General features: G+C 55.0%; 1 protein-coding gene across 1 annotated transcript in view; it reads left to right on the top strand.

Moving 5' to 3' along the window:
• KCNQ1 (potassium voltage-gated channel subfamily Q member 1) overlaps positions 1-17,968 on the top strand; it is a gene marked incomplete at both ends in the record, with an annotated part of 335,487 nt that continues 317,519 nt past the window's right edge. The window contains 3 exons of the mRNA XM_080693799.1: positions 1-50; positions 373-433; positions 874-1,283. Of these exons, the coding sequence (XP_080549925.1) occupies positions 1-50; positions 373-433; positions 874-1,283 (521 nt within the window). The remainder of the gene's footprint in view (positions 51-372; positions 434-873; positions 1,284-17,968) is intronic.

The raw sequence follows: 17,968 nt of genomic DNA, 5'->3' as shown, positions 1-17,968 counted from the left end.
ATGGAGCTGTACTTTGCCCCCACCCGGGAGCAGACAGTCCAGGGCAGGAGGTGAAGCCCCCTAGGGGTTACTGCTCTCTGCTCAGCCCGGCTGAGCGCCATTCCTACCTGCAAGAGTCTGGGTCGTGATGTCCTAGAAGGAAGAGGGTCTTTCTTTTATGTGTGTCACCCCTACCTACCCAAGCAACAGCGCAGCGGGCTGGGGCGGGCGGCATCCCTTAGGAGGAGGAGGACGACAAGGTGGGTGTTCATTCTCTGCGGCCCTGGGGTTAGAGGGCAGAGGCTTCTTCCTTGACCTGCCCAGGCGGCCCCGCCCTCCCGGCCCAGCCCCGGAGGCTCCCCGTCCCGTTATAGTCCTGTCCCTCCTCCCCAGTCCCCCCGCCGCAGTGGGCAGCGGCTTCGGGACACTCCGCGTGGACAGCATGCGCGTCTGGGTACCCCGGGGGCGCCCGGAGCGTGCGCGCCGCCAGCACGTCCTGCAGCCTCCCGCCTCCCCGGAGCATCTCGGATCTGGAAAGAGGGCGCCGCGTCCTGGAAGCACCTGCCGGCCCCAAGCCCTCCTCCCCGCCGGACTCGGAGTCGGGTAGAGCACGCGGGCATCGGGAGCAGGTGGGCGCGAGCCGGGCGAGCAGGTGGGCGCCCGCGGGGCGGGGGCGGGGCCGGGGCGGGGCGAGCAGGTGGGCGCCCGCGGGGCGGGGCCGGGGCGGGGCGAGCAGGTGGGCGCGGGCAGGCGCCCGGGGAGCGCGGGGCGGGCGGGGCCGGGGCGTCCCGGTGGGCGGGGCCTGCGGTCCCCGGGGACCTGTCCGCGGCCCCGCCCCTCCGGCCCCGCCCGGCCCCTGGCGGCGGGCTGGCAGCCCAGCGCCCGGCCGCACAGTGCCCCGGCGCCCGCCTTCGCGACAGCTCCCGGTGCAGCCACCCGGGCCGGCCCCCAGGGCCCTGCCAAGCCATGGCCGCGGCGGCCTCCTCCCCGCCCAGGGCCGAGAGGAAGCGCGGGGGCTGGGGCCGCCTGCTGGGCGCCCGGCGGGGCAGTGCGGGCCTGGCCAAGAAGTGTCCCTTCTCGCTGGAGCTGGCGGAGGGCGGCCCGGCGGGCGGCACGCTCTATGCGCCCCCCGCGCCCCCGGCCGCCGCAGACCTCGGCCCGCGGCCGCCCGTGAGCCTCGACCCGCGCGTGTCCATCTACAGCGCGCGCCGCCCGCTGCTGGCGCGCACCCACATCCAGGGCCGCGTGTACAACTTCCTCGAGCGCCCCACGGGCTGGAAGTGCTTCGTCTACCACTTCGCGGTGTGAGTATGCGTGTCCGCGCAGCTGGCCCTTGAAGCCCAGGGACACTGCTGGGGCCGACGTCCGAGCTCCTCGGGGCCCAGGGGAGGGGATGCTCCAGCCCGGACTTTGCCTCTCAGGGGCCCTCCAGGTGATAACTGCTAAGGAGAAGAGAGCTTGCCCTCCGCAAGTGGAGATGATTTTCCAGGGCCGACTGGGATGGAGCCTCGGGGGGCCCCCAGGAACCCCAGGTACCAGTGCTCAGAGCCTCCCAGGCAGGCCTCAGTCTGGGGGACCGGTGGCAGGTGCACAGCCCGGCGTGGTGGCGCCCGCTTGTAATCCCAGTACTTGGGAGACACAGGAGGGTCACAGGTTTGCCAGCTTGAGTTACTTAGTGAGACCCTCTGCAACTTAGTGAGACCTTGTTTCAAATGTAAAAAATGAAATAGGGCTCAGAAGTAGAATGCGCCTGGGTTCAATTCCCAGTAACACACACACACACACACACACACACACACACACACACACACACACACACACAGGTGCACCGGGGTTCCCATGGCCCACGTTAAGCCAAGTTTGTGGATACCTGGGGGAGTGGGGGGGGCAGGCGCCCAGGCACCCATCAGAGGCAGCTGTGTTCAAGAGGAAACAGGGCAGGCAGGAGGAACACCTGGCCTCCCACTGCCAGGTGGTTCCCACTCCCAGAGGCGTGTCTGAGCCAGGCAGGGCACTTGACTTCTCAAGGACAGGGGCTCAGGAAGTCACCTCCCAGAAGGGCCAGGCTGGCTCCTGGCGGCCTCCCCGCCGTGTCCCCTGGGCCCCCCCGCTGGCTACGCAGCCAGTGGCTTCCTGGTACCCTGCCAGCCTCTGCCTGCCTGTGGGTCTGCTCAGATGTCCTGTGGCTGCCGGCTGTGGGGCTCCTTTGGGGCTGCTTGGGGTGGCCTCCCTGGGGCTTCCCGCTGGCATGGTGTGCACATCCCTGCCAGCCGGGCGGGTGCCAGGGGCCTGCCTACTCTGCTGGCAGTTGCCCCCAGGGTGCAGCATGAGCAGGTGCAGGTAGGTGAGCTCAGGTAGCTGCTCTCTTTTTGGAGAGGAGGAGCCTTCCGTGGCAGGAAGGGCAAATCTCAGGGCAGCTCAACCCCAGCCCTACCTCCTGGGCAACCGAGAGTGCCCGAGCCACTGTTGTTGCTGGCCTCGGGGAGAGGGAGACCCCGCAACAGCAGTGGCTAGTCTTGGGGCTTGGGGAATATTTGTGACCCCCAGGGAACCCTACCTGAGTCCCAACACCACCGTGTGAATGCCCACAAACACCAGGCTTGTGGGCGCCACCATGCAGATGAGCTTCCTGCCTCCTGGCCGCAGAGAAGGCTGTCTCCCACAGCCAGCTGCTGGGAGAGGCGGCCTCTCTGTCCAGGACCCCACCTGCTAGGGCATGGCACCTCTAGACCCCCGCTCAAGGACATTCTGGGGATGCAGGCAAGGCTGTGAGCATCGCCGGGCTCCGCGCCAAAGCTCAGAGCGCTGGTACAGGGCAGAGGAAGACGGCTCGCCGAGCCTTGGAGGAAGTCTCTGCTTACGCTGGGCTTTCTTCCTGATTCGGATTGTTCAGCCCTCGGAAGTTTGCTCAGCAGAGCCTGCCTTCGCCCAGCCTCCCCGGGGCTGGAGCTGGCAGCGCCCAGGCAGCTCCTCTGACATGGACAATCATGGGAAAGAGGTTCTTGGGTGGCAGCTGACCAGTCTATCCCAGCTCAGGGCCCCTGGCCCTCCCTGTGAGGAGCGTGGCTGGGCCTGGGAGGGGTCATAGGCATGCCCTACATTTCAGGGTGGGGCTGCAGGTGGACCCCCGCCGGCAGATCATGTAGCTTGCCTCGGCCTAGGATGGGTCCCCCCTCAGCCCCGGTGGGTGTGCAAGGCCTTCTGCATTTGCTGGTCTCCTGAGGGAAGATGGCCTGGAGTCCAGACCCCAGAGGGGCTGAAGGCTGGCTGCAGTGTCCTGAGATTGGAGGGGGGTCAGTGCCAGCCCTGGGGTTGCTGTGAAGCGTTGATGAGGTGGTGGCAGAGAGTGGGCTCTGTCCTGGACAGGGTGGGTTGTGAACCGGGAAGGATTGGGGTTTTTAGGCCCATGGAGGGTACGCCTGGTCCCCCATGTATGGATCAAGGTGAGAGCCTGCATCCTGCAGGCCTGGGCAGGCGTGCTCCCCCTGTGGCTGGGGAAGCAGGCCCGGACATCCTGACCCCTCCTTGGGGAACCCCTACTTTGGCCCAAGGAGAGCAGCCCTTCCTGTGTCCGTTCCGGCCTTTCCCAGCTGGCCAGGGTCAGGGAGCAGGGCACAGCACCCGGGCACTGCCCTGGGCCCCTGGGCTTCCTGCCCCCCATCCTCTCCCGTGGCCCTTCAGGTCCCTAGCCGAGGGCACGGGGCCAGGTAGCCCTGGCAGACCTAGAGTCCGAGCCACCTTGCTGATGGGCCCTGGCCAGGGTCCTGGGCAGCCTGCCAGCCAGTGTCTGCTGTGGTCACTGGACTGCTTGGATCGGCTGTGGTCAAGGAGAGAGGTTTGGATGAGTGGAGACGGTCCCCGTCCCCGGCTCTGGAAGCCAGACTTGCTTGGCTTGGCACTCCTGTCCCCACCCTCCCACACCCCTGGCTTTCCTGGGTTCCCAAGAACTTTCTGGTGGCTTTTGGCAGCACCTCACAGTGCGTGTTAATCATTGACGGAGCTTACGGCGAGGCTGGCGGTTGATTGGGCTGGCTGGGCCACCTTTCCAAAAGCAGAGACCGCAGCACCTGACTGTGGCTCTCAGAATCATCTCCCTCCCCGCCCAGGGTCCAGCGTTAGCATCGGAGCCCCCCACCCCCAAGCTGTGGTCCTACAGACTCAAGGAGACATCTGGAGCCCAGGTGTGGTGGCGCACACCTGTAATCTCAGTACTTGAAAGGCTGAGACAGCAGGATCGCAGGTTTAAGGCCGGACCCAGCAACCTAGCAAGGTTCTCTTCAACTTAGCAAGACTCTTTCAAAGCAAAAAAACAGGGTTGGGGGGTCTAGCTTGAGGGCAGAACCTGCCTGAGTTTAATCCCCAGGACCAAAAAACCCTCCAGAACAAAAAACAAACTGACTTAGAGAACAGGCTGAAGGCTGGCGAGCCGGCAGTGACAGGCCAGGCTGACGACAGGGCTGTCTGGTGGTGGGGTCTCTCCCTCTGTCCCTCGAAGACCTTCACACCTGTCCCTCAGCCCCGAATTCTGGGTAGAAGTGAGGTTTCTTGTAGGGCCTCTTTCTGGGCCACCTCTGGGGCCTGGTCCCTCAGTGTCACCCCAGCTACCCACAGACCCTCACCCCACTGCAGCCCATCCTGATGTTTCTGGCCTAAGGATCCCACCTGGCCTCTGGGCAGGGGTCAGCAGCTGCGGCAGGCGTGGAAGGGGACCAGAGTCCGGTGGTGGGGGCACCCCAAGTCCCCTGGAAAGGCCTCCCCTGTGGACCTGCAGCTTCACAGGGCTGTCTGGGCTAAGCGACAGAGGGACAGCCGAGGCCGGCAGGAACATGTGCCAGAGTCCCCGGGAATAGGCGCCGGCCCCACCCCAACAGCCCTTTCCCCTTTTTTAGGGTGTCTGGGCGTCCAGAATCCTCCTCTGCAGCTCCCGCGTTCTCTCTTCTGCGTGAGACATCCTTTGCGTGTGGCCAGAGCTCCCCAGGCAGGCCTTGCGGGTCCCTGGAGGTGGCCACCGGAGGTCTGGCCAGCAGGGGAGGGGAGTGGGGGGCTGTCTCCCTCGCCTGCTCCTGGGCCATGGATACTGCTGGTCTGTGGGTGGCACGCTGACAGCTGGGGTGCAGACACAGGGTTCTGATCTTACGCACCTGCTCAGCCGGCTCCTGGCGTGGCCTCCCTGTGTGGCCCTTGGCTGGGAAGGGGACCCAGATGAACCCAGGGCCCCGCTGGGCCCGGCCACTGCCGGCCGGCCCTCGGCTCTTTGGGGTTGCATCCTGCTGCCATCCACCCCCGCTCATCAAGGATAAGGAGAGGCCAGCCGGGAGGACCTCACCTCGGCCCTGAAGAGGTGGGGGAGGCTGTGGCCTCCGAGCATAGGAGCGAGGGGCAGGAGCGGAGGGCGCGTGGGCGTGGCTGGCCCTGGAGAGGCGGCAGAGAAGCCCTGGAAGCTCACATGAGCCAGTGCCCAGCCTCTGTTTCGACAGGGACACAGCGTGAGGACTGTCGCCAGGGGCTGCTGGGTTTGGTGGCAAGGGGCAGGGTGTGGAGGGGGGCCACCGGGCGCCCCAGAGCGCAGTGCTGCAGGTGGGCGGCAGCGACAGCCCCCCAGGGCCCTCGGGAGCAGGAGGGTGGGTGGTCTTCGGCCCCACGCCGCCACCTCTGCAATGGCGCCAGGGCATGCCAGACCCCAGCTCTCTGAGGTGGGCTTATCTCTGTTGGCCAAGGGGCGGGGAGGAGACTGCAGCTGATCTGCTGTCGGCTGGGGACCGCGGGGACACCGCGGGACTGTTTGGTATGTGGCTTCTGATCCCGTGAGAGGCCCTGCCCCTGATGCTGGCCCCCTCCCCTGGGCTGCTGCTCAGAGAGGCTGGACCGTCGCCGAAGGCCACATAGCTGTGTGCACCCAAGACTACCTGGCTCTGGAACAGGAGCCCCTCTGCACGGTGTCCTCCAGCCACCTCCAGCCGCACTCCCCACTTAGGTGGGGGTCCTGACGGTCACCCTGTGGTGGCTGGGCCGTGGCAAGAGGGGCCGCTGTTTGTCCTGGGAGGAGAGGGTAGAACCGTGCTGCTAAGGATGGGGCTTTGCCCTCTGCCATGGCCTGAGATCGCCCTGCAGATGCCTTACAGGAGCTGCCTCCTCCAGGAAGCCTTCCCAGGATGCCTGGGTTGAGCAGGGCTGCCCTCGGCTATCAGCCCCATTCCCGCCCCCAAGCCCTTCAGGCCTGCGTGCTGGGTGTTAGTGCGGTCTGCCTGCCCAGGCTCCTGGGGGTGTGAGGGCCCGTCAGTGCTTCCTGGAGCTGGCTGGGTCCCCAGCCTTGGGACCTGGGCCTTCCTCGTCCGCCCCCTCCCCCAGGCCTGCCCCACACAGACCTGGCCTCCTGACATCTGCCTGTGGGTATTTTTATCCAGCAGCATTCCTGAGCTTGGGAAAGCAGCCCAGACCCTCCGCCCACTGAGGGGGAGTCCGCAGCCCCAGCGGACGGTGCTCGCTCGGGAGCGGCTTCTGTCCCGCGACCACCAGGACTGGGCTGGGGCACAGGCAAGGGGGCCCAGGCCGACCCCCTGGCCGCTGGGAAGCCCTGAGGTTGGGTGAGTGTATGGGGGCTGCTGAACAGACTTCATCTGGAGGGGCTTCCAGGAGGACCCGGCAAAGCCAGGAAACCCTCAGAGAAGCACCGTCCCCGCAGGGAGCTGACCTGCGGTCTGTGTGTCTGTGCCTGGCCTTCCATAGGAGAACTGCTTCCTGGTGCACACGCATATACACGCATATACACACATATACACGCACGCACACTGTCTCTCTCCCTGTTTCTCTCTCCCTGTCTCTCCCTCTGTCTCTCTCCTCTCTCTTTCTCTGTCTCTCTCTCCCTCTCTCTCCGTTTCTCTCTGTCTCTCTCTCTCTGTCTCTGTCTCTGTCTCTGTCTCTATCTCTCTGTCTGTCTCTCTCTCCCTCCCCCCCCCTCCATCTCTCTCCCCATAGGTGACAGTGGTACTTGTCAATGGGGTACAGTGTGGCGTTTTAGTACTCATATACAACATGCAGAGTCCGTATCAGGGTAAAGCGCGCGGCCATCGCCTCAGGTTTTGATGACTTATGTTGAGAGCGCTGAAAATCCTCTCCACTGCTATTTTCAAGCATTCCACTGCCGTCAACCAGAGTCCCCCTGCTGCGCCGTAGGGGGTGGGGAGTTATTCCTCCTGTCCTCCCCATTCCCACAACCTGTCCTCCCCGCGGCCTCCTCGGGCTCTGGAGCCAGTCACCTCCCCTTCTACATCAGATGAGAGGACAAGCAGGACTTGGCTTTCTGTGCCTGACCAACTTCACTGAGTAGTGCCCTCTGCTTCCCTCTGTGTTGCAGCAGATGACAGGATTTTTGTTCTTTTCGTGGCTGAGTAATATTCCACTGTGCATTTGAGTACATCCTGTGCTTTAAAGCATTTCCCTTCTCCTCCCTCTCATCCCCTCAGATGTGTCACCTTCATTGCTCCTCTGTAGGGCCCCTTCTTCATCTAGAGTTCCTCCTGTTACCCGTTTCTCCCTAATGTTTTGCACATTAAGCAAAAAAGGCATCTTATTATTTTTTGCGTGTGACATTTCTGTGTAAATGTCATAATTTTGTTCTCCCTTATGGCTGATCAAAATTCCACTGTGTGCACATCCCGTAGTTTTGAAATCCACTCATCCGTTGAAGGACATCTTGGCTGGCTCCACAGTTTGGCAATGGTGAGCTGTGCAGCTATGACCATGGTTGCTCATGCATTAGTTTGGTATTTTGGTTTTCATTCTTTTCGATAGACACCCAGAGGTGGTGTTGCTGGATCATACGTTAAGTTCGTTTTCCTTCTGAGTATCTTCTATACTGTTCTCCAAAGTGGTTGCACCAACTTGCAATCCCGCCAACAATGCATTAGAGCTTCTATTTCTCCACACTTATTCCCACTTACAGGAAACCTGAAAGCCAGAAGGTGAGCAACTTTGACAGGATGATCCACTCACAACCAATTTTTTCTTTTTTTCTTTTTTGGTGGTACTGGGGTTCCTGGAAGCCCTACCTCCGGGCTACACTCCCAGACCTATTTTATACTTTATTTTAATTTGGAAACAGGATCTCTTAAGCCAGCGCGGCTGGCTTCGAACCTGTGCGATCCTCCTGTCTCCACCTCCCAAGCGTGGGGATTACAAGCGTGCGCCACCACGCCCGGCTACAACCAATTTTTTTCTAATAGAGGTCACTTGGATCTGGGAATCTGCTGAGAGATTAGATGAGGCAGCGGCAGCTCCTATTGCTTCCTGGCCACACAGCTGAAGAAACCCGCTGGCCCTTTGCTGTGGAGCAGGCCCCAGTTCCAAGCCTGTCATGCAACAGGCTCCGGGCCCGGCCTCGCTGGCTCCAGACCCAGCCTTGCCGCCCGGCAGGCTCGGGTCCCTGTCACTGTGAGCAGGATGTTTACAGAGGTTCCTATTTTTCCCTTCCTCCCTTCCTCCCTCTCTACATACATATATATATATATATATATATATATATATATATATATATATACACACACACACACACACATACATACATACATACATACATACATATATACATATTTCCTTAAGTAGAAAGAAAACAGCACGTATCATTTTCAGAAGCTGGGAGCCCAATTCCCTAGCAGCAATGGATTTTATCTCCCCACTGAAAGTGGAGGCTCATGGCCTCACCATGGAGAGCGGGATCCGCTGCTCCAAGCACACCCTGACCCCCAGTGCAGCGCAGAGGAGTGTGCAGCCATGAGCTGAGGTCTCCCGGGACCCCCGGTGCAGGGAGCTGGCCCAGCAATACGGGCGGGGCTCCCTCCGACTTGCCCCAGACATTTTTCTTACATAGCCTGTTGTCCAGAACTCCTACACATGTGTGGCGGGAACAGTCTACTTTTGGGGAGATTTCTCCAGAAATTCAAGGTGGATTGGATTGGATCTGTCTGCCTCTCCCGAATACTGGCTGCTGCCATCTTGGTTCATCTCTGAGAACCTTTTTCTTACATAGTATGTTGTCTAGAGTTCCTGAGCGTGTGGGGCAGGAACAGCCTACTTTTGGGGATATTTCTTAAAAAATTCAAGGTGGATTTGGTTGGATCTGTCTGCCTCTCCTGAATACCGCCGCCGCCTTCTTGGTCTCTCCTAGAGTATGTTGTTGTTAAGTATTCCTGTGCGTGTGTGGCAGGAGCAGACTACTTTCTGATCTCTTCTGGGATATCCCTCCAAAAATCACTTTTCTGGCAGTGGCGGCGCTGCGCTGCCGCTAATTCCACCATTTTCCACTCCCTCTCCTGTATTTCAAATAGGAAGTCACGACTGGAAATGTTTCTGTGTGTTGTCCCAATCAGCTATTGAATCAAAATCTCTTGTCCAGGGTTTCTCAGAAGGATGCATGTCCTATTCAGCCACTGCCGACCTCCACCGCTCTGGCCATTGTAGCCACTGCAACTGCAGCCGCCCGCCATCTTCCTCCCTCTTCAATATTTTTTAATAAAAGAAAACAGTACGTGTCTTTTGCAGGAGTTGGAGGCCCAAGTACTTAGTAGCAATGTGTTTTATCTTCCCGCCAAGAGCAGAGGCCACAGCTTCACCGCAGAGAGCGGGTTCTGCTGCTCCGAGTGCACCCAGCCCCAGCGCTGCGCAGAGGAGCGCGGCGGCCAGGAGCGCCCTGGCTCCCGGGATGTGCGATGCAGGCGACCAGACCGTGCGGGGCTCCATCTGACGCGCCCCGAACATTTTTCTTATATAGAATGCTGTCCAGAGTTCCTGAGCACCTGGGGCAGGAGCAGTCATTTTTTGGGGAGATTTCTCCAACAGTTTGTCATGGGTTGTATTGCATTTATCTACATCTCTAAAATACTGGCCGCTGCCACCACCTCCGCCACCACCATCTCTCCGCCATCTTGGTCCGTCTCTTCTCTCTTATATTTTAGTTAGGAAGTCATGGCTATAAATGTCTCTATATATTGTCCCAATCAGATATTAAACCAAAATCTGATGTCCAGGGTTTCTCAGAGGAATACATGTCCTATTTGGCTGTGCCAGCTATCGTTGCTGCAGCCCCATCTTTTCTAGGATCCTTCCCAACACTACTAAGAAAGACTTTTCTTTCTCTGATGTCTCTTCTTGCCAGCTTCGGTTAAAAAATCAGTTGGCTAGTTTTCTTAAATACATGGATTTATTTCTGGGATCTTTACACTGTGCTCTTGGTCTGTGTGTCAGTTTTATGCCAGTGCAATTTTGGTTACTATGGTTTTGTAGATTTTTTTTTAATAATGTGCTCTATTGGTGCATTATGAGCCCACATCCTAGTGGGAGTCATGTTGACAATGAAATGCATGCACACAGCACTTGGTGCCCCTCAAGTATGTTTTGAAGTCAAGTATTTCAATGTCTTCAGCTTTTCTTGTTGTTGTTGGTTTGGCTATTCAGTTCTTTTTTGCAGTTCCATACAAATATTAAGAATGTTTTCTATTTCCATGAAGAGTCAATGATATTTTGACAGGAATTGTATTATATCTGATTGCTTTGGGCAGTATGCGTATTTTAATACTGTTAATTATTCTTATCCATGAGCATGGGATATCTTTCCTTGTGTGTGTGCGCGTGTGTGTGCGTGCATGCATGTCTTCAATTTCTTTTTAATTTGTAACTTTCATTGTAGAGATTATATACCTCTTTGGATTAATTTATTCTTCAATATTGTATTTTTGTAGCTATTGCAAATAGGATTGCTTTCTTGGTTTCTTTCTCAGCAATTTTGTGATTGCCATGTAAAAAGGAGATTGATTTTTTTGTGTGTTTGTGTGTTACTGGGGATAGAACCCAGGGGCCTTGTACCTCTAAGCTACACCCCAGCCCTATTTTTTATTCTTTATTTTTTTGAAACAGGGTCTCCCTGAGTTGCAAAGGACCTCACTAAGTAGCTGAGGCTGTCTGTGAACCGCGATCCTCTGATCTCAGCCTCCCGAATGCTGGGATTACAAGCGTGAGTCACCATGCCTGGAGAGGAGACAAATTTTTGTACACTGATTTTGTACCCTGCACCTTTGCTGAATTTGATTATAATTTCTAACAGTTTTGTTGGTGAAGTCTTTCTGTATAGAAAATCATGCCATTTGCAAATCTGCAAGCCAGGACCATTTGCCTTCCCTCTCTCCTCTTCAAATGCCCTATTTCTTTCTCTTGCCTCATTGCTCTGGCTAAGACTTTCAATACTGTATTGAATAAGAGAGGGGACGTGAGCATCTTTGTCTTGTTCCTGGTCTTAGAGGAAATGACTTCAGCTATTCCCCATTCAGCACGATCATGGCTGTGAGTTGGTTATATATAGGCTTTATTGTGTTGAGGCGCATTTCTCTTATACCTAATTTTTAGAGTTTTCATCATTTTGTGTTTAAATTTATCAAATGTTTGTCTGTACTTCTTGGGATGATCACATGGTTTTTGCTTTTTATTCTGTCCATGTGATGTATCACATTTATCAATTTACACATGTTGAACCATCCTCGCATCTCAGGGATAAATCCCACTTTCCTGATCACGGCGTGATCTTTTTATGTGCTGTTGGGTTGACTTGTTTGTATTTTGTTGAAGGTCTTTGCAGCTGTATTTTTCTTTGTTCATGTCTTTGCCTGGTTTTGTAAGGCTAGCTTTGTGGAATTGTAAAGAATTGGTGTTAGTTGTTCTTTTGTTATTTATTTATTTATTTATTTGGTGGTACTGGGGTGGAACCTAGAGGCTTTCTACCTCTGGGCTATACTCCCAGACCCATTTTATATTTTATTTGGAAACAGGGTCTCACTAAGTTGCTGAGAGCCTCACTAAGTAGCTGAGGCTGGCTTCGAACCTATGTGATCCTCCTGTCTCAGCCTCCCAAGCGCAGGGATTACAAGCGTGCACCACCACGCCCGGCTTGGTGTTAGCTGTTCTTTAAGGATATGGTGGATATGGTAAAATTCAGCAGTGAAGCCATCTGATCCTGAGATTTTCTTAGTTGGAAGATGGAACCCAGGGGCATTGTACCTCCGAGCTACACTCCCAGCCCTATTTTTTAGTCCTTTTATTTTTTTATTTCTTTGGTGGTACTGGGGTTCCTGGAAACCCTTCTACCTCTGGGCTACACCCCTAGACCTATTTTTTATATTTTTCTTTGGAAACAGGGTCTCTTAAGCCAGCGAGGCTGGCTTTGAACCTGCGCTATCCTTCTGTCTCCACCTCCCAAGTGCGGGGATTACAAGCGTGCCCACCACGCACAGCTGTCTTTTTATTTTTGAAACAGGGTCTCACTGAGTTGCTAAGTAGCTAAGGCTGTCTGCGAACCGTATCCTCTGGTCTCAGCCTCCCAAATTCTGGGATTTCAAGCATGCGCCACCACGCCTGGCTTGGGAGAATTTTTATTACTGATTCAGTCTTTCTACTTTCTTGGTTTCCTAATCCGTTGGTATTGTTTATGATCTTGTGTAGTGAACTTTTTGTTACGGGTTTCCACTGTAACATCTTCTTTTGCACCCATTATTTATTTGGCTTTTTTTTTTCTTTCTTGGCTAGTTTGGCTAAAGGTCTGTCAGTTCTGTTTATCTTTTCAAAAACAGCTGTTTGTTTCACTGGTGTGTGTGTGTGTGTGTGTGTGTGTGTGTGTGTGTGGTTTCATTTATTTCTTCTCTGGTCTTTGTAATTTTTTCTTCCTACTTGTTTGGGGTTTGGTTTGTTATTGATTTTGTAGACCCCCAAGTTGCACTGTTAGGTTGTTTATTTGAATTCTTTCTATTTTTTAAACGTAGGCACTTATTTCTATAAACTTTCTTCAGGACTTCTCTTGCTGTAGCCCATAGGTTTTGTCAAAACGTTTACAGTTTTCCATTCTGATTTCTTCCTTGGTCCATTGGCCATTCGGGAGAATGTGGATTCATCATCTCCTATTCGTACCATTTCTAAAGTTCCTCTTGCTTTCTAGTCCAGGGTGGTCAGAGAAGATACGTGCTAAGACTTCTAGTTCTTTTGACGCTGTAAGCCTAACCTGTGTTTTATCCTGGAGACATTCTGTGTGTCGGTAAGAATGTGTATTCTGCAGCTGTGGGTGAAATGTTCTTGTAAATGTCAGACCCATTTGGTCTACCGGATGGTTTAACTTGGATTCTCGTTTGTTTTTTGGGGGGTGGTTTATCCACTAATAAAATTAGCGCGTTGTAACCCTCCACTACCATTATATCGGAAGCTGTGTTTCCTTTTAGATCTTGCAGTCTTTGTATAACTGGTGATTCTGGAATTGGATGCAGGCGTTTTTACCTGCGTATTTCCTCTTGTAGAATTGATCGCTCTATGGTAACATTCTCTGTTCCTTCTTACAGTTTTTGACTTAAAGTCCCTTTTTCCTGATGTAAGTATAGTTCTCCTGCTTGCTTTTGGTTTCTACTTATATGAGATATTTATTTCTTCCCTTTGTGTTCAGTCTTTACTGGTGAAGTGAGCTTCTTGTAGGTAGCATATTATTGGGCTTTTGAAAAAATCCAGCCAGTCTTTGTCTTTCAATAGGGAAATTCAGTCAATTTTCATTAAAGGTTATTAATGGTAATAAAGACAATTTCTGTCATTTTTTAATGTTTTTTGGGCTGTTTTGTATATCCTTTGTCTCCTTCCTCTTCTCATTATTAATCTTTGTAGTTTTATGTTTACTCCTGAGTTTTATACGTGTGTGTGTGTGTGTGTGTGTGTGTGTGTGTGTGTGGTACTAGGGGTAGAACCCAGGGGCTTTCTACCTCCGGGCTATACTCCCAGACCCATTTTATATTTTATTTGGAAACAGGGTCTCACTAAGTTGCTGAGGGGCTCACTCAGTAGCTGAGGCTGGCTTCGAACCTGCACGATCCTCCCGTCTCAACCTCCCAAGCGCGGGGATTACAAGCGGGCGCCACCACGCCCGGCCTCCTTTTGCGTGTTTTGATGGTGGTAACTATCATAGGTTTCTTTCTAGTGTAGGACTTCCTTAAGCATTTCTTACATAGGACCCGTCTGCTCTGACAAGTAATTTCAGTTTTCTGCTCATCTTGGAAAGACTTTAGCTGTTCTTTCTGGAGGACAGCAGCGCTCAGCATGGTGTTCATGGCTGGCAGTCCTCTTTCTTTCAGAATTCTGAATATATCACCCCATTATCTCCTGACCTTCAAGATGTCTGCTGCAAAGTCTGCCGTTAGTTCAGTGAGATTCCCTTATGGCTGAACGCTTCACCTGGAACTTCTCTCTTGCTGTGTTTAGAATTCTTTCTCTCTTTGTCTTATACTTTGGACAGTTTGATTCTAATGTAGACCTTTTTTGGTTGACTATATTGAGAGTCCTTTGAGTTTCCTGAACCCAAATGTCCATATCTTTTCCAAGATTTGTAAAGTTTTCAGTCATTGTTTTGGTGAAGATTTTATTGGGTTTTTATACTTCTTCCCTTCCATCACCCCCGTCCTTTTAGTGGCACTGAGGGTTTAAATCAAGGCGTCACACATGATAAGCAGGCGCTCTACCGCTGAGCTACATCCCGAGCCCTTCTCTTCTTCTCAAACACCAGAATGCAACTTCTTATGCTCTCTGTGGTGCCCCAGAGTCCTGAAGGCTCTCCTCATTCCTTTTCTTTTTCTTTTTTTAATTTTTTGTCCAACATTTGTCTTTAAGCTCAGCAATTTTTTCTTCTGCCCAACCTATTCTGTTTTTGAGACTCTAAACTAGTTTTTATTTCATTTACTGAGTTCTTTAGCCCCGTGGATTTTCGTTTTTTCATTCATCTTTTTGCTGAATTTTTCATTCACATGATGAGCTGTGTTCTGACTTTAAATCGTCCATCTATTCTCTCCTGCAAGAGAGTGCCCTTAAAATCGTTATTTGAGTTACTTTCGGGCAGTCTGTCGGTTTCCTTTTCTTTGGGGTCAGCGTGTGTGCATGTGTGTGTGTGTGCGTGTGTGTGTGTGCGTGTGCGTGTGTGTGTGTGCGTGTGTGTGTGTGCGTGTGTGTGTGTGTGTGCGTGTGTGTGTGCGTGCGTGTGTGTGTGTGCGTGTGTGTGTGCGCGCGTGTGTGTGTGTGCGTGTGTGTGCGTGCGTGCGTGTGTGTGTGTGTGTGTGTGTGTGTGCGTGTGTGTGTGTCACTAGGGATAGAACCCAGGGGTGTTCTGTTTCTGAACCTCACCCCCAGCCCTATTTTATTGTGAAACGGGATCTCACTAGGTTGCCAAGAGTCTTGCTAAGTTGCCGAGGCTGGTCTCAAACCTGCGATCTTCCCGTCTCAGCCTCTCAAGTCCTGGATTGCAGGTGTGCGCCCTCACATCTGACTTAGGGGTCTGTTACCAGAGAGTCAAGTTCCTTCGGAGCCATTGGGCCATCTTTTTTCTCATGCGTCTTGTATCCCCACGTTGGTGTTTGTGCATTTACTGGGCTGGTTGCCGCTGGCCGTTTTATAGGGTGGCTTGTGTAGTAGAAGACTCAGTCCTGGCAGTGCACGCTAGGGTGGGGTTGTACGCCGTGTTGGCAGGGCCCAGGTGGATGCTGCCGCGTGGGCTATGGCTTCTTCAGCTGCAGTCAGTGCTGGTGGCCCTGCAGGGGCTGCGGGGACTGTGGGATGCAGTTCCCCGAGGCTGTGTGCTCGCCGCAGCCCTGGGCCCAGTGTCTCTAGCTGTGGGTATGAGCCGCCTGCCAGTTGCTGAGGGGCGTTGGGGCAGAGATGCCGTGGGGGGCCAGGTGGGTGACCTGCTCGGGGGGGGGGCTATGTGCTTCCTGGGGCTGAGGGCGGGTGTGCAGGAAGGTCTGACTCTGTGGCTGGAGGGGACAGTGCTGGAGAGCTGACCCAGGGCACACTCCTGCCGTCCCTGGTCCTGCGGCTTCGTTCTCGTCCACCTCTTCTCTTGTTAGCACACACATGGGGAGTTCCTCCGCTTCTGCCCGATGGCCCTTCGGATGCCGTGGTTTCAGGCACAGTTGCCGCCTGCTCTGGGCTTTAGGTCCAGTGTACAACAGGGGCCCTCACTCCTGCTGGCCCCTGACCCACAGCTCCAGGAAGCACCCCTGGCCACCTCTCCCCACCTGGGTCTTGGCAGTGTGCTCTCCTGGCCACTGGCCACTGGCCACAGGGTGCAGCACCGTGGGTTTCCCCTCCGTATCTCCCAGGGGCAGGCACCCTTCTCTGCTCTCTCCCCACACTTCCATCTTAGACAAGCTGAATGTCCACGGGCAGCTCCCCTGAGCACCTCCCGCTGTACTTGTGCAGAGATCAGGAGAGATCCTGAAATGAACAGCCAAAGGCTGACCATCTGGACACGGACCCCGACCCCCCCCTATCCCTTCCGGCTCTGAAGCCTGCCTCCGTATGGACCACCCAGCTGCACGCAGACCCCAACCACTCTGGGGCCAGGGGCTGCCTCCCCGTCCTCCAGCCAATCGCGGCCTCCATGCCCCCACTGAGAGGGCCAGGCCTCTCCTTCCCCACAGTCCCCTCCCAGAGGTGCCTGCCTGCCCGAGGGGAGCAGCCGGGGGTCCTAGAGGGACAGGCGGCCTCGGGCAGTGTCTGAGCATCCCCGGAGCTGTGCGACTCCGGCATTTGGTCTTGGCGCCAAGGGTGTGGCTCAGATTCTCTCCTGTAACATCTCGAGAGGTCCTCTTGTAGAAAGGCAGGTCTGTGCTCTTGGGTTGGATGGCTCAAAATATGACCAAACACAAAGCTTTAGTGATTCATTCAAACAATGTGGATAGCCGGGCGCGGTGGCGCACGCTTGTCATCCCAGCGCTTGGGAGGCTGAGACAGGAGGATCGCACAGGTTCGAAGCCAGCCTCAGCCACTAGGCTCTCAGCAACTTAGTGAGACCCTGTTTCCAAATAAATATAAAATAGGTCTGGGAGTGTAGCCCGGAGGTAGAAAAGCCCTGGGTTCTACCCCCAGTACCACACACACACACACACACACACACACACACACACACACCAGTATATTGCCAGCATGTGGGCATGCAATAGCCAAGAGAACAGACATTTCAAAATCTATCTACAAGCCGGTCATGGTGGTTCAAGCTTATAACCCCAGCATTCAGGAGGCTGAGACAGGAGGATCGCGGTTCACCGACAGCCTCAGCTACTTAGGCCCTTTGCAACTCAGTGAGACCCTGTTTCAAAATAAGGAATAAAACATTGGGCTGGGGGTGTGGCTCAGAGGTAGAATGCCCCTGGGTTCCATCCCCAGTACTGCAAAAAAAAGTAAAAAAATAAAAAAATAAAATCTACTACGGTCTCACTCGCATAGGAAGGGTGATAAAAAAAAAAGTACGCTCCTATACACGCAGCAGGCCGTGGGAATGGCGTCTGCCTGAGTGGTCCCAGCTGCGGGATGGCGGTGTGGCCAATGGGCAGACGGGCCCACGCATCACACGGCATGCTGAGATAATTCCAAGGGGTCAGAAAACCACAAGAGTCCAGACGCAAACCCAGGACGGCTTCCCTCACCCGAGGGCCAGCACCTTTCCCGTGGCGGAGGCGGGCGGGCAGAGCAGCCGACGGGCACATCCGCGTGGGATGAAGCATCGTGTGTGTGAGAGGAGACCAGCACCTGTGTCGCAGCAAACGGGACGGGCTGCAGAAGGCCGCGGGCATCACGAAGGGTTGATGTCTCCAGTATGGAACAGGGAGACGGCCCAGAGCCCCGGCACACCCGTCACGGGGAAGGCAGACTGCAGCGTGGCCGCAGACGCACCGGAAGGCGCCGACTTCCCGCCTGGTACAGGAGACGCAGGTGGAAGCATCGCTGAGGTCCCACCTGGCTGCAGAGAGCCAAGTGCCGTGGGCACGCGCGGTGCGCTCTGTGAGGGGGAACCTGGCAGCGTCTAAGAAGTGTGTGTGCCTTTGCCTCTGACCCAGCGGCCGCACTTCCTGCGCTCTGTCTTGGAGGAGCTGCAGAAACAGAAAAGATGCTTGTGTGTGACACAGTTAGCGAAAGCAGGTTTATGTCAGGG

This window comes from Muscardinus avellanarius (assembly GCF_963383645.1).
Source record: "Muscardinus avellanarius genome assembly, chromosome: 1".
NCBI lineage: Eukaryota > Metazoa > Chordata > Mammalia > Rodentia > Gliridae > Muscardinus > Muscardinus avellanarius.
Note: the sequence above shows the minus strand (reverse complement) of the source record. Positions and strands in the feature narration are given on the sequence as shown.